At 39.9% G+C, this 20,438-nt stretch overlaps 1 protein-coding gene across 4 annotated transcripts in view; it reads right to left on the bottom strand.

Moving 5' to 3' along the window:
* Positions 1–1,393: 1,393 nt before the first annotated feature.
* ALDH1A2 (aldehyde dehydrogenase 1 family member A2) overlaps positions 1,394–20,438 on the bottom strand; it is a 52,113-nt gene continuing 33,068 nt past the window's right edge. For 3 of the 4 annotated variants that reach the window (XM_062501827.1, XM_062501829.1, XM_062501830.1), the window contains exons 6-13: positions 20,276–20,404; positions 20,032–20,145; positions 10,934–11,036; positions 8,263–8,447; positions 7,341–7,505; positions 6,749–6,906; positions 5,894–5,968; positions 1,394–1,466 (exon numbers count right to left, since the gene is read on the bottom strand). In XM_062501827.1, the coding sequence (XP_062357811.1) occupies positions 1,394–1,466; positions 5,894–5,968; positions 6,749–6,906; positions 7,341–7,505; positions 8,263–8,447; positions 10,934–11,036; positions 20,032–20,145; positions 20,276–20,404 (1,002 nt within the window). The remainder of the gene's footprint in view (positions 1,467–5,893; positions 5,969–6,748; positions 6,907–7,340; positions 7,506–8,262; positions 8,448–10,933; positions 11,037–20,031; positions 20,146–20,275; positions 20,405–20,438) is intronic. The other variant, XM_062501828.1, reaches the window with a different exon arrangement.

Genomic DNA, 20,438 nt, shown 5'->3' with positions numbered 1-20,438 from the left:
CAGCTCTTAGCATAGACTCTGCAGCTAGGAAAACTTACACCTAAGGCTGTAATTCTGTCCTTACACCCCAGATTATGTAGCTACACTGTGTGGATGATTTACTGTACTTCTAAAATAGATTTTCTTAATTCTAAATTAAAAGATAAAATGAAACCTCTTAAAAAAATCTGGGGAATTGATGAGCTCTGCAGCTGAAAAAATAAAGAGATAATGTTTACTTTATCAGTGATGGATTTGAAGAGATTCTGTAGGCAGCAGGTAATAATGTGACAGGCTGTAAACACCTCAGTTCTGAAAGAACTTGGTCATATTTTTGTCCTGGATCAAAAACACCCAAATAATTGAAAGGTCAGTACCAGCCAGTAACATCACCTGAGGTGCATAAGCATGGTGAGGATGGCAAGACATCATTTAGTAAAAGCTGTAACAAGTACTTAGTGATTCCCAGTGTAATCACAGGCAGTTTAATAGCAGACAAATAAATGGAGCCTGTGCGTGCATATAATTGTTGAAAAAAAGAAAAAAGGGTGAAAGCAACAGTAGCAACAACAACAACAAAACTAGACAAGCAGTGAAAGCTAAAATATTCTGTGAAACCTTGGAGTCTGTTCCTGTTCTTGTTAACACCCACCCACCCTTGTCTGGCCTTGCTCTTTTGGCAGGCAGGTAAATCCCTTCAAGTTCCTGTAAAAGAAGGACTTTTTGCTTATAGCAAGGCATAAAGTAATTATGAAAATAAGCTTTGAAATCTAAATTGCTGTGAGCCATGAAAGCCAAATTTCACTGAAAAGTATTTGGCTTTCATTGGCCATGCAGCAGATTGATTCCCTCCCTAGTCTGACCTCTTTCTGTGGGCGTGCTAATTGGAAAGGTGCCACCACACCAGGTTTGGGGCCATTACCATTCAGTCTTTTATTTTTTAAGAATGTTAATGACACTTGTTTGTGTTGTTCATTGCTAGTGTTTTCAGTATAATCTGTTCTTGTAGAGCCCTGATTGAAACTACAATGTCAGTACAAGGCAGGTCTGTTTGAGAAGGCAACCTGAAAGCAGTAAGACTTATTTTGTTTATTTAAGGAAGAGATAAATGTGTGCGTGCATGCATTTGCATTTAACAGTTTCATAGCTGGAACCATTATTAAATGATGCCCAGTAGCAATTTTATCGTGTTATGATTTGTTTTATAAAGATGTAACGATTCTCAAGAGAGTTTTATGAAAACATGCAGAGTTGGTTTGTATTACGTACTCAGTTATGTGCCCAGTATATATGTTGCAACTTAATTTCTTAAATATATATTGTGTAACACTTTTTATTCCTGAGTGCTGGTCTCCATAAGGAATAGAGAAGGTGGCATCATGTGCTCTTCTGCACAACACGGTCCTTTGTCATTTTAGGAGTTCTTCTGAGGGATCTTTATTGTCACAGTTTTAACTTCAGAATATTCTCTCAATCCACATTCACCCCTAAAGAACAAATTGCAGCATCAGCTTATACCAGATATTGTTTATCGAGCAAAAATCTGCAAAGTTATTTCTTGTTAAAGTTAAGATATAACCCAAAGTTGCAGTTCAGTTTAGGTCAGAACAATGGATCGCTTCAGAATTTGATAAGGAGATACAGAACATTAAACACAGAAATACTCACTGTCTGTTGATGGAGCTTTTGGGAGTGAATTAATGTCCTCTGTCCTTTCTAGACTTTGAAAATGTCCAAACACCAAGGCCTCCCCCCCTGGCCAGTGAAATTACTGTTTATATTGCACTCAAGAAAGGGAAGGTCCACACTGAGCACAATGAAAAATGAGCTATTCAAACTGTGGATAAAGATGATCTTTTCTCTTGTTCTAGCAAAACATCTAGTGGTACCTTTGCACGTGGAAGAGGGTTCAGCTTGCTCAGATTCCCTTCTATGATTCCCTGTAGAATTCCTCATTTTGTTCTGGCACAGGACCTTACATAAGAACCTCCACACTGCTAGAGCCCAGGCACCTACTAGATCCCAGTCATCTGACACATGGCTCTGAGTGGAACACATTCTGCTTTGGATAGATTGCACTTTAAAAGTGGGTGTTTATGAGGGCTATTAACATTTTGTTTTAGTCAGCTGCAGCCTGGGTCATCTCTTTAGCCCCTCTGCTGAGGTTTAGAGTGGATGTTGCATGTCTTCTTAGGATTTGTGCTTGTCTTCTCTGAAGTACAGGTATTTCCATTTTCCTGTGCCTATTCTGAGTAATGGAGAAGTCTCTTTATGTTGTTAGTGAAGTTATGTCTTCCAGATGCTGTGGATGTAAAGCAAACACTGTCCCCACCTCAAAGCAGGTACAGTCCAAATCTGGAAGTAGAATACCTTTTTTCATATTAACTCAGTGAGGATTATTTTGCAAGAGATCTTACAGACATTTGTTTCTTGGTGAATTTTTATCCTCACCACTAAGACACACACAGTATTGCTCTATTACTTATATTTAAATGTAGAACATGCTGGCATGGATATGATGTTAGCATGTTGACTATCTGACACTGCCTCCCCTCTGGATTCTCCTTGCAGGACTTAATGCCAACTGAACCATAAAGAATATTTCAGAGGAATTCCTCAGAACCTCCTTCTAATAAGTGTTTCAGAATGGAGTGAGAGGCCACTGTTTAAGGCAATTAAACCCCTCTGCAGGCCCCCAGTGTTGCATAACCCATTTTGTATTTGTTTCTACACTGCAGATTTTGCGCAAAATATAACATTGGGGTGAAACTCCTGTAACCTTCCTTGGAAAGTTAATTCATTTGAGCAGAAACATCAGTATTAACCAGCCCATGTGTACATCATCTGCAGTTTTGAAAACTGATGTTCCTGTTGGCTTGGTAAGCCTTATTTGTGATACAGTGGTCAGGATTTAAGGGATACAGCAGACTGATGGTTCAGTAGGAAGTTTTAAGATTTGCCAGAGTCTAAGTACCTGCAAGAAAATATTAGTGAAGGCTTTTTTACATGTGAAAGGTTCCCATTGATCTGGACCACATCACCCCCAGCTTTCAGTAGAAAGTGGTGGATTTGTCACCAAAGAAAGACCAAAAACTTTAGCTATTTATCAGAAGCATTCCCTTAGGGCTCAGTAGAAGCTGTCACAGGAGCTGCCTGGAGCCCTATAACTAATGCTAGTAAGTGTCTGTGTGAAGTTTCTGGATTCAGCAGGGCTGCTGTGTAGCTCCAGACACCCACTGAACACATTTTTGCAAGCCAATAAGATAACCCAGCTGACAGCAGTGAGTGACTTTATGTACATTCCAAATGCCACTTGATCTCTCATTTTGGTTTGCCAAACAAAATTAGAGATATTTATTGTCTGTTTCTTCAGCTCGTGGCTTCAGGGCTTTACACACTTGTTTTCTGGTCAATAGTTTGGAAAAGGACAATTGTGATGAATTCTAAGGCAAATATTTTTCAAAAGTTAAAAAGCTACACTTGCTGAATAGGAAGGTGAGTTATGCCAGACATTCAGAGCAGAAGAGTCAGTGTGTGCTCAGTTAAAGGGCTTGATTGTCCCCACAGCCTAATGCAGGGAGCAAAACCATCCTATTCCATGGCCACTCTGGGTCTTCTGGGATTGCAATTTGGTATCAGAGTGAGAACAAAGGTTGTGTCTGTGAAAAGGAAGGAGCCCGTGGGTCAAATCTGCACAGTGCTATCCCTTGGTTGTGTAGGTGTGAGGGAAAGGGAACAAAATGCTTTTCAAGAATAAATATTACATATTCTCTTCCCTCCCTCAGTCCAGGAGAGAAAAAAGATAAGGGAATTACAACTCCAAGCCATTCTCCTGCTTGCACTTGTTTTTCAGAATGCAGGTGTGCATTGCTGTATCTCAGAGCTATCCATACAATAACAATTCCTATGACATTAAAGGAGAGTTCTGAAGTAGAATGGCACTTCCTTCCCTTGCAGACATTTGGACAGAGGCCAGAATTTTGGGGAGCTCTAATATAAAATGACCACATGTGGCTATCTGGGGTGAACCACCCAATTTTTAGTTACAGGAGTTAAATTTTACATCTCCCAGGCAGTGATAAGAAGCTTTAAAGAAACATGAATGAAGAAAACCTCAAACCCATGTCTTTCAGACCTCTTCAAGGATACAAGAATATTGGAAGTAGTATTAATGCAATCAGAAATCACCTCTATTGTGTACATGAGTTCTTGTTCTCTACCGGAATGCACATACTCTGCTACATTTTGTGGGAGTGTAAAATGAGTGTAACAGTTCTCAATTTCTTGTTAATTTTTTGCCTGTGTGTGATGAAAACCTATGAATTTAAATGCAGGACCAAAACAAGTCCCAGATAATGCAGTGCTGGCACTGGCAGCACAGTGGCCAAGTTATGATCTGGCTGCACCATAGTGTCACCTTAGCAATGACACACTTATGTATAGACACTTTTTTCTTTAACTGCCCAACTCAACATTACTTATGCTGTAAAATGTATGCCTCAAAACCAAGAATGTAGGAAACTGGTATTTTAATCAAAAGTATGCATGTCTTAATGCAGGGTGGAGGAGGTGAATTAGAAGGTGATATCTGATCAAAGAGGTTCTGAAAGGACTAGAATAATTACTCATAGGTAGTTTTTCAGGTGTCTTTGTGAGATGGAGATTATTGCCATTCCAAACATTTATTGTTTATGATGAATACTTTCGAAGCTGTAGTGGGAATCAGGTGTGCAATTACCACATATTTTTCCATGAGAGCTGGGGTGCTGCCTGGGTCGCCCCCCTTTCAAGAACTCTGCAACATTGATATGTGAATATTTTGTTTGTGCAGTTGAACCTCCCTGGAGTCAATGGGGTCACCCCTGGGTGTCAAGTTACTCATGTGCTCTATCAAGCTTAGTAGTTTTAGAATATTTTCACAATGATAAGAGTTAGATGACCTGACATATTTATGCCAGTGTGAGATCACCTCATAACTCATGAATGTGAATAGTATGAATGTGTTATTCAAAGTACTCCCTAACGAGGGAAAATACTTCAGATTACATAAAGCTTATTTTATAGATCAAGTTGTATACTTCAACATATTTAAAGTTTTAAAGAGTTTGACCTTACTCTGGTTTTACTGCTGAGTTTGCCATTAGCCATAAGCTATTTTGAAAACTTAGGTGAGACATATCTGGTACACATACCTCCTGCACAGAAATTAATTGAATCCTTGGTATGTAACCAATCTGGGGCTGATGCAATTGCTAAACTTCCTTGTGATTGTAATGAGAATGAGAAACTGGTAAGACTTTAAATTAGGTACATGGGAAAATATTTGAGTGTGGAGCTCCATTCAAAATATGTGGTATTTAGTGCTAAGTAGAATAAGAAAGACAGAAAGCTTTATAATGGCAAGTGATTTGGGTTTTTTTTTTCAAAGGGATGTAACACATTTGTTTCCTTCTCTTTGCCTGATTTCGTTGTTTAAAAATCTGCAAGCTGATAACTTTTTAATGAAATTCAAATGCACCTATATTAATAAATACAGTGAAAACTGAAGAAAGAAAAGGAAAAACTACCAAGAGAGGCATAATATATGGCAAATCAACTCTGACAGGTACACCAAACCAGTCAACAAGCACTCAGCATCACCAAAGAGAGAGTCTTTCTGAAAAGTGATGCTTAATATGGCTAAGAAAACCTTCCAGTAAACAGAGGTTACAAGTTGAGGGAAAAAAAAAAGGTGATCTTACCATGCAAATCAATTGCGTTTAGAGCTGGCAATGATGATTAAAGGTTACTTTATATTATGCCCTCATTCTCAGGTTGGAATATTTATGGATCTTAATTTGCATGGAAACATTCACTAATATTTCTTAAGTTGCAGAGTTGAAAACAATTTAGAAAACAGGAGTGTAATACTTACATCTCTCTCCCGTTGCCAGACATTTTGAATCCTCCAAAAGGACTTTGGGCATTTAAGGCATTGTAGCAATTTATCCTGCAACAGGAAGAGGCATTAAATCCAGCTGCACTGCCAGAAAGACCTCTGGATAAGTCAGAGAGAGGCTGAAACTTGTGGAGCTAAGGACACTACACCTCTCAGTAATAACAAACTTGTTTCATGTTGAAAAGAAATGAGGGATTTATGCTACAGAAACAACAGTCTTCTTCTAAAGAGAACTGGATTTGACCTGTGAGGGCCAGAGGAGAGCACCATACCTTGGACACATCTTCAGTAATGGACTGTTAATCTGCTGCTAAACCTCAGTGCCAGTTTATAACAAAGAGCTGTTAGATTTGAGCTTGTCCTTTTTCTCCCTAATTTCTTGCAAATCTTTAGTTTACTCGGGCTTGACATAATAAATTGCAAGCTACTAAACTCTAGAGTTGGCATTCCCTATTCCTAAAGACTGGAGAGGAAGTGTCCCCTCAGTTTCTTAATGTTGTAGAAAGTATATAATCTTTTGTGCCTTTAGTAAAACCTCCCAGGATTCTTGCCCTCCCCAGAAAGGATCGTTTATCCTGTTTGTTTTCAGTACAGCTGCTCAGCAGTGGCTGCCATGCTCCTGGGAAACAAGATGCTTTCCAGCTCCAGCAGCATTCCCCAGCAGTGGGCAGCCACAGCACCTCCCACTGCTGATCCATGGCTTGGCCAGTGATCCACCACTAGGATGGGCTGCACACATGTTCTTAACAAAGGGTCAAAACTGAAGTGAAATGGTGATAGCGACTCAAACTCTTTATCTTCAAGAGCGGGAGTAGGATAACTTCTGCTTACCAGACTGTCCCAGCCTGCATTGCTGAAGAGACTGTCAGGGCCTTGTTAATGTCATTGGTAAAGACAGCAGCCACCAGCCCAAAATCAGAATTGTTGGCTCTCTCTATAACTTCATCCATGGTTTTAAATCTCAGTATTTCTTGAACAGGCCCAAAAATCTGCAAGAAAGATTAATAGTTAATAAACTACCCCTCTCAGAGACATTTTATTCTTGCTTTATTCTGCTTTCTTAATTATCTTCTCTCTCCTATTATATTCTTTAAAATTTCCCACAGCAAAATTTAGTGATAAATAGTGATAATATCTGTCTGTAAAACTGCATTAATTTCCCAAAGCAGGTGCCTCAGGGGAATTTGTCCATTCTACCCATATCTCCTCTTTGATATCTGAGACCTTACAGTCAGTGACAGAAATTGCGCTTCCTTACCTAGCTGATGTCACCTGCTGTGTGCATAAGGAGTTCTGAAAAGATTTTATTTTTTTAATATGGTCACAATTTTCACTCTGAAGCTTTTGTCTTTGGAATTAAACAAAGGGGGAAAAAGTAATATTTAGGACATGTTGAAAGGATCTTGCCCACACGTGTGAATACCTCCTCCTTGGCAATCCGCATGTCATCTGTTACATTGGAAAACACTGTAGGTTCAATGAAGAATCCCTTTCTTCCCAGCCCCTTTCCCCCACATTCAAGTTTTGCTCCTTCAGTGATGCCACTTTGAATCAGTTCCAAGATCTTGTTGTATTGTTTTTTATCAATCTGAAAGAGAGAAAAAGCTGTTAGATGTGCAGACCATGTACTTGACAAGTGCAAATAGGTGTTTTTAGACAAGTCATGTTCCAGAGAGTCGGGTCCTGCTTCCATTCACTGCTCTTTGAGCTGCAGATGCCAAAGATCTACAAGCAGGTGTCGACTGTAACCTCAGGCTCAGACTTCTTAAGATGTGTCACCTTATGTTTGTGGCTTAACTCATGCTCTTGCTAAACAACCTAGTTTACAACCACAAAAAAAAAAAAAGGCAGATCATTAGTTTTTGTCTCAGATTAACTTCCTGAAAATGTTATAAGCTCAGCTGGTTATTAGTGGCAGGAACATTTTCTAAAGACTTATTTCTGATTGTGCCCATCTTCTGCTAGAATTCCTGGATCTCCAAGCACAGTTATGGTTGTAGACAGTTATTGACAGTTAAGTGCTCACAGAGTCTTTTAAGAGCTTCTCATAGTTTACAGCTATATTTGGGGGGCTAAAGGGCCAAATCTTGCTCCTAAAACTGGGAGGCAAACATTGATATTTAAACTGAGATTTTTTCATTTGACAAGAATACCTTTTATTTAACAAGAATACACCTCAGAGCTGCACAGCTTATTTACTCCTTTTGAATTTAAATCTTGAAAGTATGTATCATGTTAGCTATCTGGGACCTTGAGTGAGTGTGCACTCACTCACCTCTCCTCAGTGGAGTTTAAATACTTCCAGGCACCTCCTGGGCTGTAGAGCCAAAGCCCTACTCCTTTACCTGTGGACCTTGCTCTGTAGTTGGGTCAAAAGGACTCCCCACAACTCTCCTCTTTGCACGTTCTACACTTCTTCTAACAAACTCTTCATAGATTGATTCTTCCACATAAATCCGTGAGCCTGCAGTGCAGCATTGACCTTGATTGAAGAACACTCCTTGGTGAGCTTGTTCCACAGCATAGTCCACTGAAAACCAAGACAGCACATGTTGTACTGGACCACTGTGGGCAAATGTGCCTTTGCACCAGTGCTGTGTGTATTACACAGTGCCACATTCCTGAAACTTCAGTAGTAGGATTTGGTTAAATAAAACTAAATCAAGACATCCCATAGTTGTGTCAGGTCAGAAATTAGGATGATTCCCACTGGAAAAATTAAGACAGTGCTTTAGCAGTCAACAGGAGTAAGGTATACAACTTCACCAGTGTCTTATATCCAGCAACATGTTGTTTACCAAGTAAAACCCCTTAAGGGAATCTCAGAAGCAGGATGTGCCCCGCATAAATACATCTGACTGAGTCACTGGAGGAAAGGAAAATTTGTCTGTGATCCCAAGGTGGCACTGTGTTTAATACTTCCATGTGTGAGAATTATAGAAAACCAAATACATGTGAGAATTTGACAATGGCAAGACCCATCCTTCTCAAAAAGCCAGATTCTTTTTCTGCAACATAGAAATTTCCACTTGGCCCATGCAGATGACTGGGTAAGACTTTAAAATTATAGGCCTGTTATAGAGCAATCAACCCTCGATTTCTGCTCTAACTTCCTTGGAGATACATCTCACACATTCTGTCCAAGCAGGAGAGAGGATCATATTTAGACACTCAAGGCCACATTCTTACTTTGGGTGGAATAACTGACTAGACAAGAATAATGAATTAATCCCTAAACAGTGATGTCCTACAGCACTGTAATACCTCTGTTACCAGTTGTATCCCTTTGGAAAATTGCTTAAAATATAACCTTTTATGGACTAAACAAAGCAACAGTGCTTTACTTTCAGCACATTCTAGACAACTCTGTCTAACAGAAATGTCTTTTTATGCCCTCAGTATGGTTTTAGAAAAATTATATGGGGTGTTCCCTGGACCACATTCAAATTTTCCCTGGCAGCTCCATGGAAATTGAAAGCACTAGTGGATAGCTGTGTTTAACTAATGTTTCTTCCTCTATTGTTAACAGTTTTCACCATGAGGAGCTCTAACCATTCTTCTCTGTTTTTTTGGTGCACTAAACCTTCAACAGCTTTATCATGCTTTCTGCTAACTTTTGGCACACACTGTTCCTCAAGCAGAACAAACAACTCCTTTGGAACAGTGAGCCAGTTGCTGTTTTTAAATAATCAGGGCTTTGAAGTTTAAATCTTAGGTCAAGTACTGGAGATTGTAATTGTAGGAAGACAGAGAGAGACAGAGACAGACCTTCCTTAGTGGAAGGTCATAAACCTGCCCCGGCACATGTCACTCTACTAGAAATGTTTAGGTGTTCAAGTCTGAGTTAGCAGGTGAGGGACGTTTGAGGTGTGGTGATATCTGGTGGGAGGTGGAGACGAGTAACTGGGCTAGAAGGCTGGAATATCTGTGTCTGGCTCCAGCTGACAAGAGCTTTTTTAGCTTACCAGGATGACTGTGGCTGAAGTTTCAATCCTCGACTTAGTAAAGCATCTCTGTAGAAATCTGCTGGAAGCTGTCAAGCTTTCCCTAGTTTTTCAGATATTGGTAAGTTTTGAAAATGGATACAGGATTGTAACCATCTCTTGTAAATCATGCTATTCAAAATCATTCTATTCACTTCCCCATTTTAAATGAGAAGATTAAATCCTTATGTGTCTGTTTATTTGGGTTGCAAAGTTCTCAGAAAGGGCATTGATTACCGTGTGCCTACACCCAGCCTGAAACAAGAGCTCAGAGAGATGGTGTGAACCATCTCATTCATCTTAAGGGGGTGTTAACTTCAAAACCTCCTGCTGACAATTTAGATATCAACATTGTAACTATTTCGTTGCTGATCATTTAAGCAGGAACTTCCAGTTTGTGTTTATATCCTATCCTAAACAGCTGTCCTGTACCTTCTCAGGTGCCAGAAATCTCAGCTGCATAACATCATACATCTGCCAAAATTTTCAGCTCCCTGCTGACAGTGGCAGTGAGGATATTTCAATACACAGTTCTTTAGCTGGGAAAATTTAAAAATGGAATAATCTCCCTTTACAGCTACTTAACAAAGTAATACTGCACTGACTAGATTAGCAAGTCAAGTGTACATAAAAGTCCTCCCTTTTTATAATTGCTTTGAACCAAAAAAATCACAGAATTTCCAGATTTAAAGCACAAAATCACCTCGCTGTAGAGCATAGGATGGCAAATGTGTGTGGGACTAACTGTGAAAACACCCTGTCTATATGCTTGGTTATAATCTTTTTTCTGCTCTCTTGTTGACTATAAATCTATGGGTACAAAAGTTGTATTTTATAAGAGGTAGCACACCTTAGGTTGCTTCTGTAAGATTGAAAAGTGCCATTAGATACAGCTGTATGGCTTCATTTCACTTTATATGAAAGATGTGCCCTCAAATTAGTTAAAAAAAAAGAAAAAAAGAAAGGGAAAAAAAAAAGAAAAAAGAAATAATGCAATCATGTTTTTAGCAAAAATATGGAAGTGCTGACTTACAATCAGCATCTGCGAAAATAATGTTTGGGCTTTTCCCACCCAGCTCCAGTGTAACTCTCTTCAAATTACTCCTTCCAGCTGCTTCTTGGATCAGCTTCCCAACCTGAAAGGAAATGGAGACACATTTTACAGGGAATGTAGTCATACAGTTCATTTTAACAGCCAGGGTTGGCTATCAGTAGAGCAGAGCTTTAAATAATCCAGCAGGTTCTTAGTTCCAAACATATTCTCATCAGTAGTGGACAGCTTTCCTTCTTTTTTTTTTTTTTCTTAAAAATTCAGAGGGGATAAGGCACAGCACTAAGTTTGTGTACCATTCACCCTTATGCAGCTATGCTAAAATGGCTTGGGGCTTTCTTTTAGGGCATTTTAGGAGGGCCGAAATTTGTAATGGATGTAACTACAATTACTTCAATCCAAACCACTGACATATTCACAAGGCTTAATACATCAAGTTCTGATGAAATCATCATCCTCCTCTACAGGATTAACAGCACAGAGCAGAATACCAAGTGGGCAAGAAGTTACAAAAGCACCATACCAGACCTGACCCATGGCTGCACCACAGATAATCTTAATATGGGCTGGGGAGGTCAAAATCACCTCCAAAATGTCTTTGTAGATTGTGGGGTCAGCTGGAGCAGCCACAGATTGCAGATCTCACCAATGAACATGAGAGTAGATTAAATGGAGTAACAATCTGACAGCTATAGATTTGACGTGCTTCCACAACAGTAGAATTGGAGGGGCAGCTGTGCTCCCTGGAAATTCTCCTCTCCCTGGATCAACAAATCCAAAACAGATCAGCTTTTGTATGGTTGCAGTTTAACTGTGACCATTTTGCAGCTTAGGAAGTAATCACAAGTAGATTTAGGCTCCTACATGGTAAAAAACAGAATTAAAAATACCTATTGAGTATTGAGAAGCCTAAGAACTTTGGTAAGTGCTTTATTTTAACTGAGACATATTTTAATGTCACACAGAAGGTTAGAGGTGAAGTGGGAGATGGGAGTGAGTCCAGAGCTGGGCTTTTTTCTTCGTGTAGTATTACTCTGGTCTCGCTATCTGTTTTCTATTTCTAAGGTTATGTGAGTGAGATTTCCCTGCAGCAAGGGGTTAATGGATGAGAAGCTGAACCTCTTAGAGAACTGAAGGCAGTCTGCTAGAGAAAGTTAAGTCAGCACTGGAGTAATCAGAAAGCAAATGAAACAGAAACCAGGGCCCCCAAAGAAAAAAAAAACAAAGAAAAAACCCCACAGGATAATGAAGGAATTGTGAACCACTTCATGTACCTTTGTGATTAACTGTTTATCTGGTGATACCACAGTTGAGTGTGACTGAGGGTTTTTCTTTAAAAAAAAAAAAAAGAAAAGAAAAAGTTTTTTTTCTTTACCCCTGTATTGATGGAATGGAGTGTTGACATTATCATGAAATTCCTTGCATATCCCCTTAATTGGAGCTGATTTTATTGCTATGTTTGACTGACAGCCAGAAGTGAACCTGAAAAAAAAGGATCCTTTCTGCCTTCCACCCCCACCACATACAAGGAGCACATCATCTGGAAATTCCAGCCTCTCAAACTGTGCTGAAAATGTACACTGGAAACCAGAGTTCTGTGTTTATAGCCCGTGCCAGCCAATGCCATTCACACCCTCACTGCCTTGAGCCTCCCTCTCTCAAAGAACAACAACCAGCTATTTCCCCTCAAAAATTCACAAAAAAGCAGGACAGACCAAGGAAGCCAGAGCAATGTGTCCAGCCCTCATCTCTCTGCCTTCCATTCTACTTTAATGTCAAAACACTTTGGTACAAGTAAGTAAAGATTTTGAAAGGATTCCATGCAAACAAGTGATTGACAAGCATGCAAGTCTGAGTGTAGTGTATATGGCAAATATTCAAGTCCAAAGGGCTTTGAGACAGCGGTGTTAATTTGGAAAAGTGAAGTCTGAGGTATTTTTAATACAGGGAAGCTGTTGTCAAGTTTCCAAGTAAAAACTTAATAGAAGGCTTCACTGTGTCTTTCCTGTTAGAGATGGGCGTAGACATCAGGATGGTGGGGCTCATGCTGCTCAGCATTTTTGTTCACTGTGCTCCTGTTGTGCCGTGTGCACTTGCAAGTTGAGAAAAGTCTTAGGGAAGGCACCAGCACCGTGGTTATTTACTGACAAAGGCGGTCTTTTGTGACTGACCCTCTCTTTATGGAGAAAAGACAGCATGAAAGGGATAAGTGATAGTGTTGCAATCTGCATGGGCTTTCAGGACACGCTTCCCGCCGTGTCTCTCAGCTCTCTCTATCCCTGAGCTCCCAATAGGCAGCACAGCCTGGAGAGGGAACGCTGGAAGAGAGGACTCCCCCACAGATAATGGAGCTGTGTGATTATTCAGCAGGAATGTTGGCAGAGAAAGGCCTGACTCCCTATCCTTGTTTTGAATAGGCTTCAAGATTGATATCAGGAGTATCCCTGGATAGCTTGTGAAGTACCATAACCTTGTAAGCTGCATGGAGGGTGAGGCAGACGTAATTTGGTCCATCTCAAAGAAAACAGTTTGTTATGCAGACCAACAACAACAAAGATTTTAAAAGTAGTTTGAGGCTCTTGTGCAACAAAGCTATTTGAAGGATTGTCCTGGAAGGGTCTGTTTCTGGACTGTCAGTGGTGTGACACTGGGTAGTGAGAATGTATCACGCTCTAAAACATTTGATTGTTGTTTATTTATGCCTTCTCTATATGGAAGTTTAAAGTCTCTTTCAAGAGGAAGCTTAAGCAGTCGCATTTAAAATACTTTGTGCAGAAATTAGAAAAGATTTGTTGCCTTTCACATTCTCTTAATTTTCTGTTTTCAGACAGAAATCTGTATTTGTAAAGGTGGGTTTGTTTGCCTGTTACTGTTAGAGGACTCAAAGTCTCATGAGTCAAAAGCAAACCTCCAAGGTTTGTGATACTTCCTCTTCATCTCTGTCATTTGGAATGTTTGGATTATCCTTTGCTCTGAACCTTCCTTTGCTCACAGATAAATAGTAAATCATCAGGGAACACCTGAATATAGGGGAACTGCAGTCTTGCTGAACAGCAGGTTCTTGATACTGCCATGGACAAGACAGTGAAGGGAAGAACTGCACAGGGAAATGTATGGATTAAAAGATTCCATGGACAATGCAAAATTTGACAAAGGAGATATATATCATCAGTTAGTTAGGCATTTTAAATAATACCCTCTATACCTTCCTTGGTATATTGAGAGAATATCTGAAGAACAGTAAGTGGTTTACGTTACAAGAGATTGGTTAAGTTTTGGGGAGATGGTGTGGCCATACAGAAATTTTCAATGTTTTCTGGAAGTACAGTTTTCTCTCCAGCTATTGAGACACTGGATGTCATTGTTTTGACAAAACCCTCAAACCCATGCTGCTGCTCACTCAGTCTGCCTTATTTATTATGAATTCCAGATTATATGCAAAATCTTTCTGACAAGCATTTTAGAACCTCCTGGCACATTCAGGGTGTGTCTCCTGCAAGGACAAGTGAATTTGAAATACTGGCACAAAGAAGAGCAGCTTTATTTGACTGCGATGCCCTATGTGACAAGCAGCCCTGAAAAGATCATGCTGAATAGTGTGCAGCTCAAGTGAAAAGGCAAACCCAGAAACAAATTCGTGGAGAGAATCTTAAGCTATAAATGGCTCATTTGTTCCATAGGTTAAATACTGGCCCCCATGGAAGTCTGTGGCTAAACTCCTGCTAATGTTGGAGAACTGATACACCATCCTATTTGTATTGGGTTTAGGAATTCCTTTTGATGTGCAACTTTCATAGGCAAAGAGGCACAACAGTTCCCCAGGGACAGCTTCCTAAATGCTACCAAAAACACAGAGGAAGGAAAAGGGAAACAACTTCTTCACATTCAGGAGTCACAAACTGTCCAAGATAGGATCCAAAAGATTCTGCAGGAGCAGGAATGAATGTTAATGTAGCCTCCCTAAATCCTTACACAGGGCATGTATGTAGCACTATAAGCTCACAGACTTCTCAGAACAGGTCAGATCACCTTTAGGATTCTTATTACTAAAGTAGAAAATGCCAGGTTGCAATTCTTCATGAAGCCTAAAACCAGCAAGAGATTGTGTGATCCAGGAGAGCTCACACAACCCATTGCCTGTGCAGTAGGAAGACATTCTGTCTACATCATGCATTGGGACATTTATCTCACTTTAGAAATGAAAGGAGAATCCTGCTGAGTAAATTAGAATCAGTGGTAATACAGCTGTTAGCTACAAACATTTGTTTGGCATGAATCAATCTCAACTCTCCCGTAGTTTGCTTTGATGGTCTCTCTAGTATCTTGTTGACTAATGATGAGATCATGGTTTGTTAATCTAAGTGCATAAAGAAAACATTCTGCCAAGCAAAATGCAGTCTCTTTTGCTGGGGTTTATTGCAGTTGTTTATAGACCTTTTGTTTACACAGGCATCCAAACCAATTTGTTGGATATTTATTTGGGTTACTCCACAGAACTGCCTGAACACAGACCTGAATCCTATCTTAAATCTGTCTGCATTTTAATGGGTTGTAGTTTGAGCAAAGTGGAAACCAGCCACTTAGGATACATTTCTTGTTGGCCAGAACTTCAAATGTTTTGTGTGCTATCTATAATTCTCATCTTGAGAGCATTTAACAACTGGAGGGAGTTGTAAGCCGGTCTGATTTGGAGGTTACACATTTGGTTTTAAACAGAAGTTATTAGGACTCATTAAACTTTTGCAACAATCAAAACACAATTTTTATCCTAGGCAGGGCTTTAAATCTGCATTTAAAAATATTTATAACTTCTTATTCTTCATAATCTTCTCTAATTTTAAACTCAGAACATACTCCCCTCAACTATTCCCTGTGCACCAGGAACTTAGGGGTACACCATCCTCACACCAACTCCAGGTCAGATGGAGCACACAGGTAGCAACTTGGGCAGACAGCTCACAGCAGGAAAATTGCTGTATTTGCAAGGCCTTAACTGTGCTCACAGATTTGAATGGAAATAAAGGCAAATTAAAAGTAAACCTGCTTCTGATGGCTGCTTTTCTCTGATATTTGAAGGCATCTCACCTTTTTTGCACAGCAAAAGTTTTTTTCAGAGAATAGGAAAGCAATATGAAGAAATTCTTTGCATTTGTGTTACGTGTAGAAATTGTCCCCTCATCAGCTTTTGTCTTGGAAATACATAAAGCCCAATGTTATTTCACTGGGCAAGAGACTTGTAGAACATCTCCTGCACTTCTGAGCACTGCAGCCTAACAGCAGACACATGGGAATGCTAGACATCCTGAGCTTGGACCTGTTCTTAAACTCAGAAATTCTAAATTACTAGTTTGAACTAAATAGTTGCTAATATTTTTTTAAAGGAACTCTGACAAGAATATGTGGAACAGTGAAGAAGCTGAGGCAGAGAGGGGCAGTGCAAAAGGAAAAGGCATGTACAGTAAACAGCAGGCATAGTGGGACACAGCTGAGCTTTCCAGTACCTCTCCATGCTCCCAGTGAGTGAGAGTTTCACCCTGCAGCTTAGGACCAGAAGGATCAAGGAGAAGTTCAGTAAGATGGAATGAGATATATAAATTGATTATGGACTTTCAAGGAAAGGTAAGAAAAGGATAGGAGCAACAGTTAACATGATCATATTGGCTGGAAGAAAGTTTGGTTATGGTAGTTTAAATTTCATCTGGTCATGGAAGATGAGGAAAAAATGTGTCAGTGAAGCCTGAGAGGAGATTGCTGTAATTAAGGAGGATCATGGATTAGCCCTGGTTCACTAAAACCAACACAGTAAAAATAAACATTTTGGTTAAAATGTCCATACCAAACAGGCTGCTGAAGAATGAACCAAAGCAAGCAGAGAAGCCAAGAAAGCAACTGGAATCTAAGGAGGCACAGTATTTTAGGAGGGCTTTCATACTCAGTATGATTTTATTCCTTTCACTGTGACAGTTGTCAGAGTGAAATCTGCCTGCCAGGTGTTTGCAGAACCCTTCCCTTTCCAAGTGAGCTGTGGAGGGAAGAGTTTTGAGATCCATGTACTAGGGAACTGGGAGAGGAAGATGATCCATGGGAGGGTGTTTCACAAGAAGCAGATAGGCTGAGGGATGAAAGAGTTGGCAGACTATTCTTTTAATATATGCAGGCTAACCCATAAAAGGAAGGGCAGCAGGAAAGATGGAGAGAAGTGAAATCAAACAGTAATGGCACCAGAGAAAAAGAGCTCTTTGTGGTTTTTTCATGCATTATTTTGTGTGTGTGTATGTGTGTGTGAAAAGTAAATAGCAGTATTTTTAAAAAATTCAGAGCACCTGAGAATCTGAAACCCAGAGAAGAGAGTGCACACTGGATAGCTCTAAACAAGAAATCAGAAGCAGAAGCTGAAAGCTATTTCTGTGTTGTCATTGCATGGGCATGAGCTTGAGGCCTCCCAGTCACCAGGACTGTCAAGAGGTACTGGACAGGTACTGGACTAATGCACGGGTGACAAGGCCATTGCCACATGGAATACAAGTGTCCACATGCACCTCTGGGCTCAGGAAGTGTGTGAGTAGTTGATTGTCAGAGGCTGGGAGGCTGCAGCAAGGAAAGGATCACTCTACACATGCTCTTTTCTTTGAGCATCTGGTACTGGTCCTGTTGCAAGGCAAGGTGCGAGGCTGGAGGGCTTGGTGGTGTGGCTGTGTCAGGCTTTATTGAGTTAAGGTTGTGAACTTGGCCTTTTAGCTCCTAGTTCTATGGATTGGGTTCTACAAATATTGAAACTTCTTAGCATTCAATTTTTTTTTTTTTTTTGGTAGGAGAAGCAGCCTGTTTTCTGCCTTTCGAGAATACTGCAGGAAAAAGATTATAATGGCCCATTTTTGTGATTTTTACAGGCAAATGGGGAGTTTTCATTTACTATAAGTATACTTCAAAGGTCAAGAACTTATATAAAAGAACCTCATGGTAAAAACTTGAGAAAAACCTCTGCTTCAGAATTTCAATTTTATGATCTTTGCATTTGTACTGATAGGTTTTATCATTAACTTGCCCATCATGAATTGCCTTAACTAACACATGGCTGGAATGGAGGAATGGAGTTAATGAGTGGTGTTTATATGCCTATTGGCTATTGGAAATCCCCATCACTGGAGTGTACAGTTGATATGCTTCAGACAAGTACCAGAGGGACAAAATATTTCCATTATTATTTCACTAAAACTGAAATCTGCTTTGGAGGAGTCAGAGACTATAGTCCGGCTCATATCAGAATATGGTGTTTAAAATGTTACAATGTTGACTTGCTGTTACAAAAATTCAGTGTTACAGGAAATCAGAAACAATATGGAATAGTTTACACTAACTCTGCATTAAAACGATCCATCTGTTCTTGCTTTAGGTTCTTAGAGAATTGCTTTTTCATCTCTGTAATGCTTTTCACTTCCTATTAGTAAGGCTTTTAAAGGTAGGCACTGAGTTAGTATAAAACCCACAGCTTTTGAGTTTAAACGCCTATTAAAACTAAAGCTGTCTGGAACTACAATAAAAATTTATTTTGGCTACAAGAGACAACTTTGAAACCTAACCCATCTGTATTTTTCCTCTTCCAAACAGTGCAACATCCTGTATAATAGAATATTTATCTTAAACAGAGACCACATATCTTTATGAAAACAATTGTTTCAACTTAATTTATGGGGGGTAATCAGCTCATATTAAAATTTTCAGTATTCTAGGATGCTAATCTTAATTGGATACAGGAGATGTAATGACTAGAATAATTCCATAGAATAATCTGAAATCTGATGTAGCCATTGATTTAGAATATAATCTGTGTATGTTAGAATCTTGTCATTAAGAAATCATGTGCAGGCATATAGTATAGTAATTACAAAACACCTGTGTGTGCAAATTAGGCATACAACTGCAGCTACATTTCACTGGTAATTTAGTTTTTGTGTGACTTGCAAACTCAATTACAGAATAATTCCACCAAAATAATTTATTTGAAATGATTAAGCAGGTCTCTGCAATTCTTGGGCCCACCAGGGAGATACCCACACATATCTAGTAGGGCTGCATGGTCAGTGAATTTATCGACACAAATCAAAAAACAAATTGCCTTACTGTGAAGAGCAGTATTCCTAGGATGCATAAAGCCTTCCACTGCCATGAGTGGGAGTCAAACATATCAAAGAGACACTGGATCCCTGGGGTTTAGCCCCTTCCATACAATAGTTTGTCAGATTTTGAATTGAAAAGGGCTGGGTTTAGCACTCTCTAAATATAACCAGCCCTGAAACTCCCACAGAGATTCCTTTCTGTCTGCCTTCAGACGATGAGATAAGGCCCCTTCTCCTGTGACTTCAGTCTGGAGTACCTCTGTCATCCCCACCCCAGCCCTGATAACAGCCAGCTTGGCACATATTTGAGAGCAAGACCTGATGAGAGTTTTGGGGCTTAGTCTTGCTGTAGATTGCAGCCTGCATCTTAAGAGAGCCTCCTCTCTAACATCTGCAGCATAGACTCATAGCAAGACATTTTGGCATCCAGGAGACAACTGACTCACTTCATTCTCTGGCTAGCTTCTTTCCATCATTTTGGGAACTGACACCTTGGACAATCTCCTTTTCTCCCTGCATTCCTTCCTTTTTAGGCCTCCTCCTCATCCTCAATATACTTGAATGCAACATCAAAATTGAAGTATATTTGCACAATTTGCTCCCTTCCTCTCCCTTTTCCCCAAGTACAGCAGGATACACAAATTATGGACGTTAAAGCAGCACTTCTGTGTGCTGTGATATACAGGGGATGTTCTGCCTACTTGCATGTGATTCACATCCTCATAAGCCCACAGGAAATCCCAGTAATATTTTTCCAGGCATATCTCCTGTGCTGAGGTGCTGAGCACAGCAGGGGCTGGAGGAAAGGAGCTGTTTGTGCTTGGGAAGTCCTGTGGTACATAAGTTTAGCTGGGAAGCACAGACCACTGTTGTTACGATGTAACTCTTTTACTCAGAGACAATAAGAAATGTAGCACGAGGATGATTTATTCACCTTTTACAGTAATGTGTGAATTCTCTTACCTCAGTGGATCCAGTGAAAGCAATTTTATCAATGCCAACATGAGAGGCTATGGCTGCACCAACAATTGGACCAAATCCTGGCAAAATATTGACGACTCCTGGTGGAAAACCAGCCTGTCAAAATAGGAATGAATGAAGGTAAGCATGACTTTTGAGAACTGTTAGAGCACATTAAAGCAGGTATGTGCTGGTGGTTCCCTTCCCACAAGGAGAGACAGACATCACTCCCCCCAGTTATTCTTACCTCTTTGATGAGGGCACCCATATAGAGAGCACTGAGTGGTGTTTGTTCTGCTGGTTTAATAACTACTGTATTGCCACAGCACAGAGCTGGAGCAATCTTCCATGCAAACATCAGCAGGGGGAAGTTCCACTGTAGGGAAAAAAAAAAAAAAGGAAAAATATTA

Source organism: Cinclus cinclus, chromosome 13, assembly GCF_963662255.1.
Source record: "Cinclus cinclus chromosome 13, bCinCin1.1, whole genome shotgun sequence".
Classification (NCBI taxonomy): domain Eukaryota; kingdom Metazoa; phylum Chordata; class Aves; order Passeriformes; family Cinclidae; genus Cinclus; species Cinclus cinclus.
Note: the sequence above shows the minus strand (reverse complement) of the source record. Positions and strands in the feature narration are given on the sequence as shown.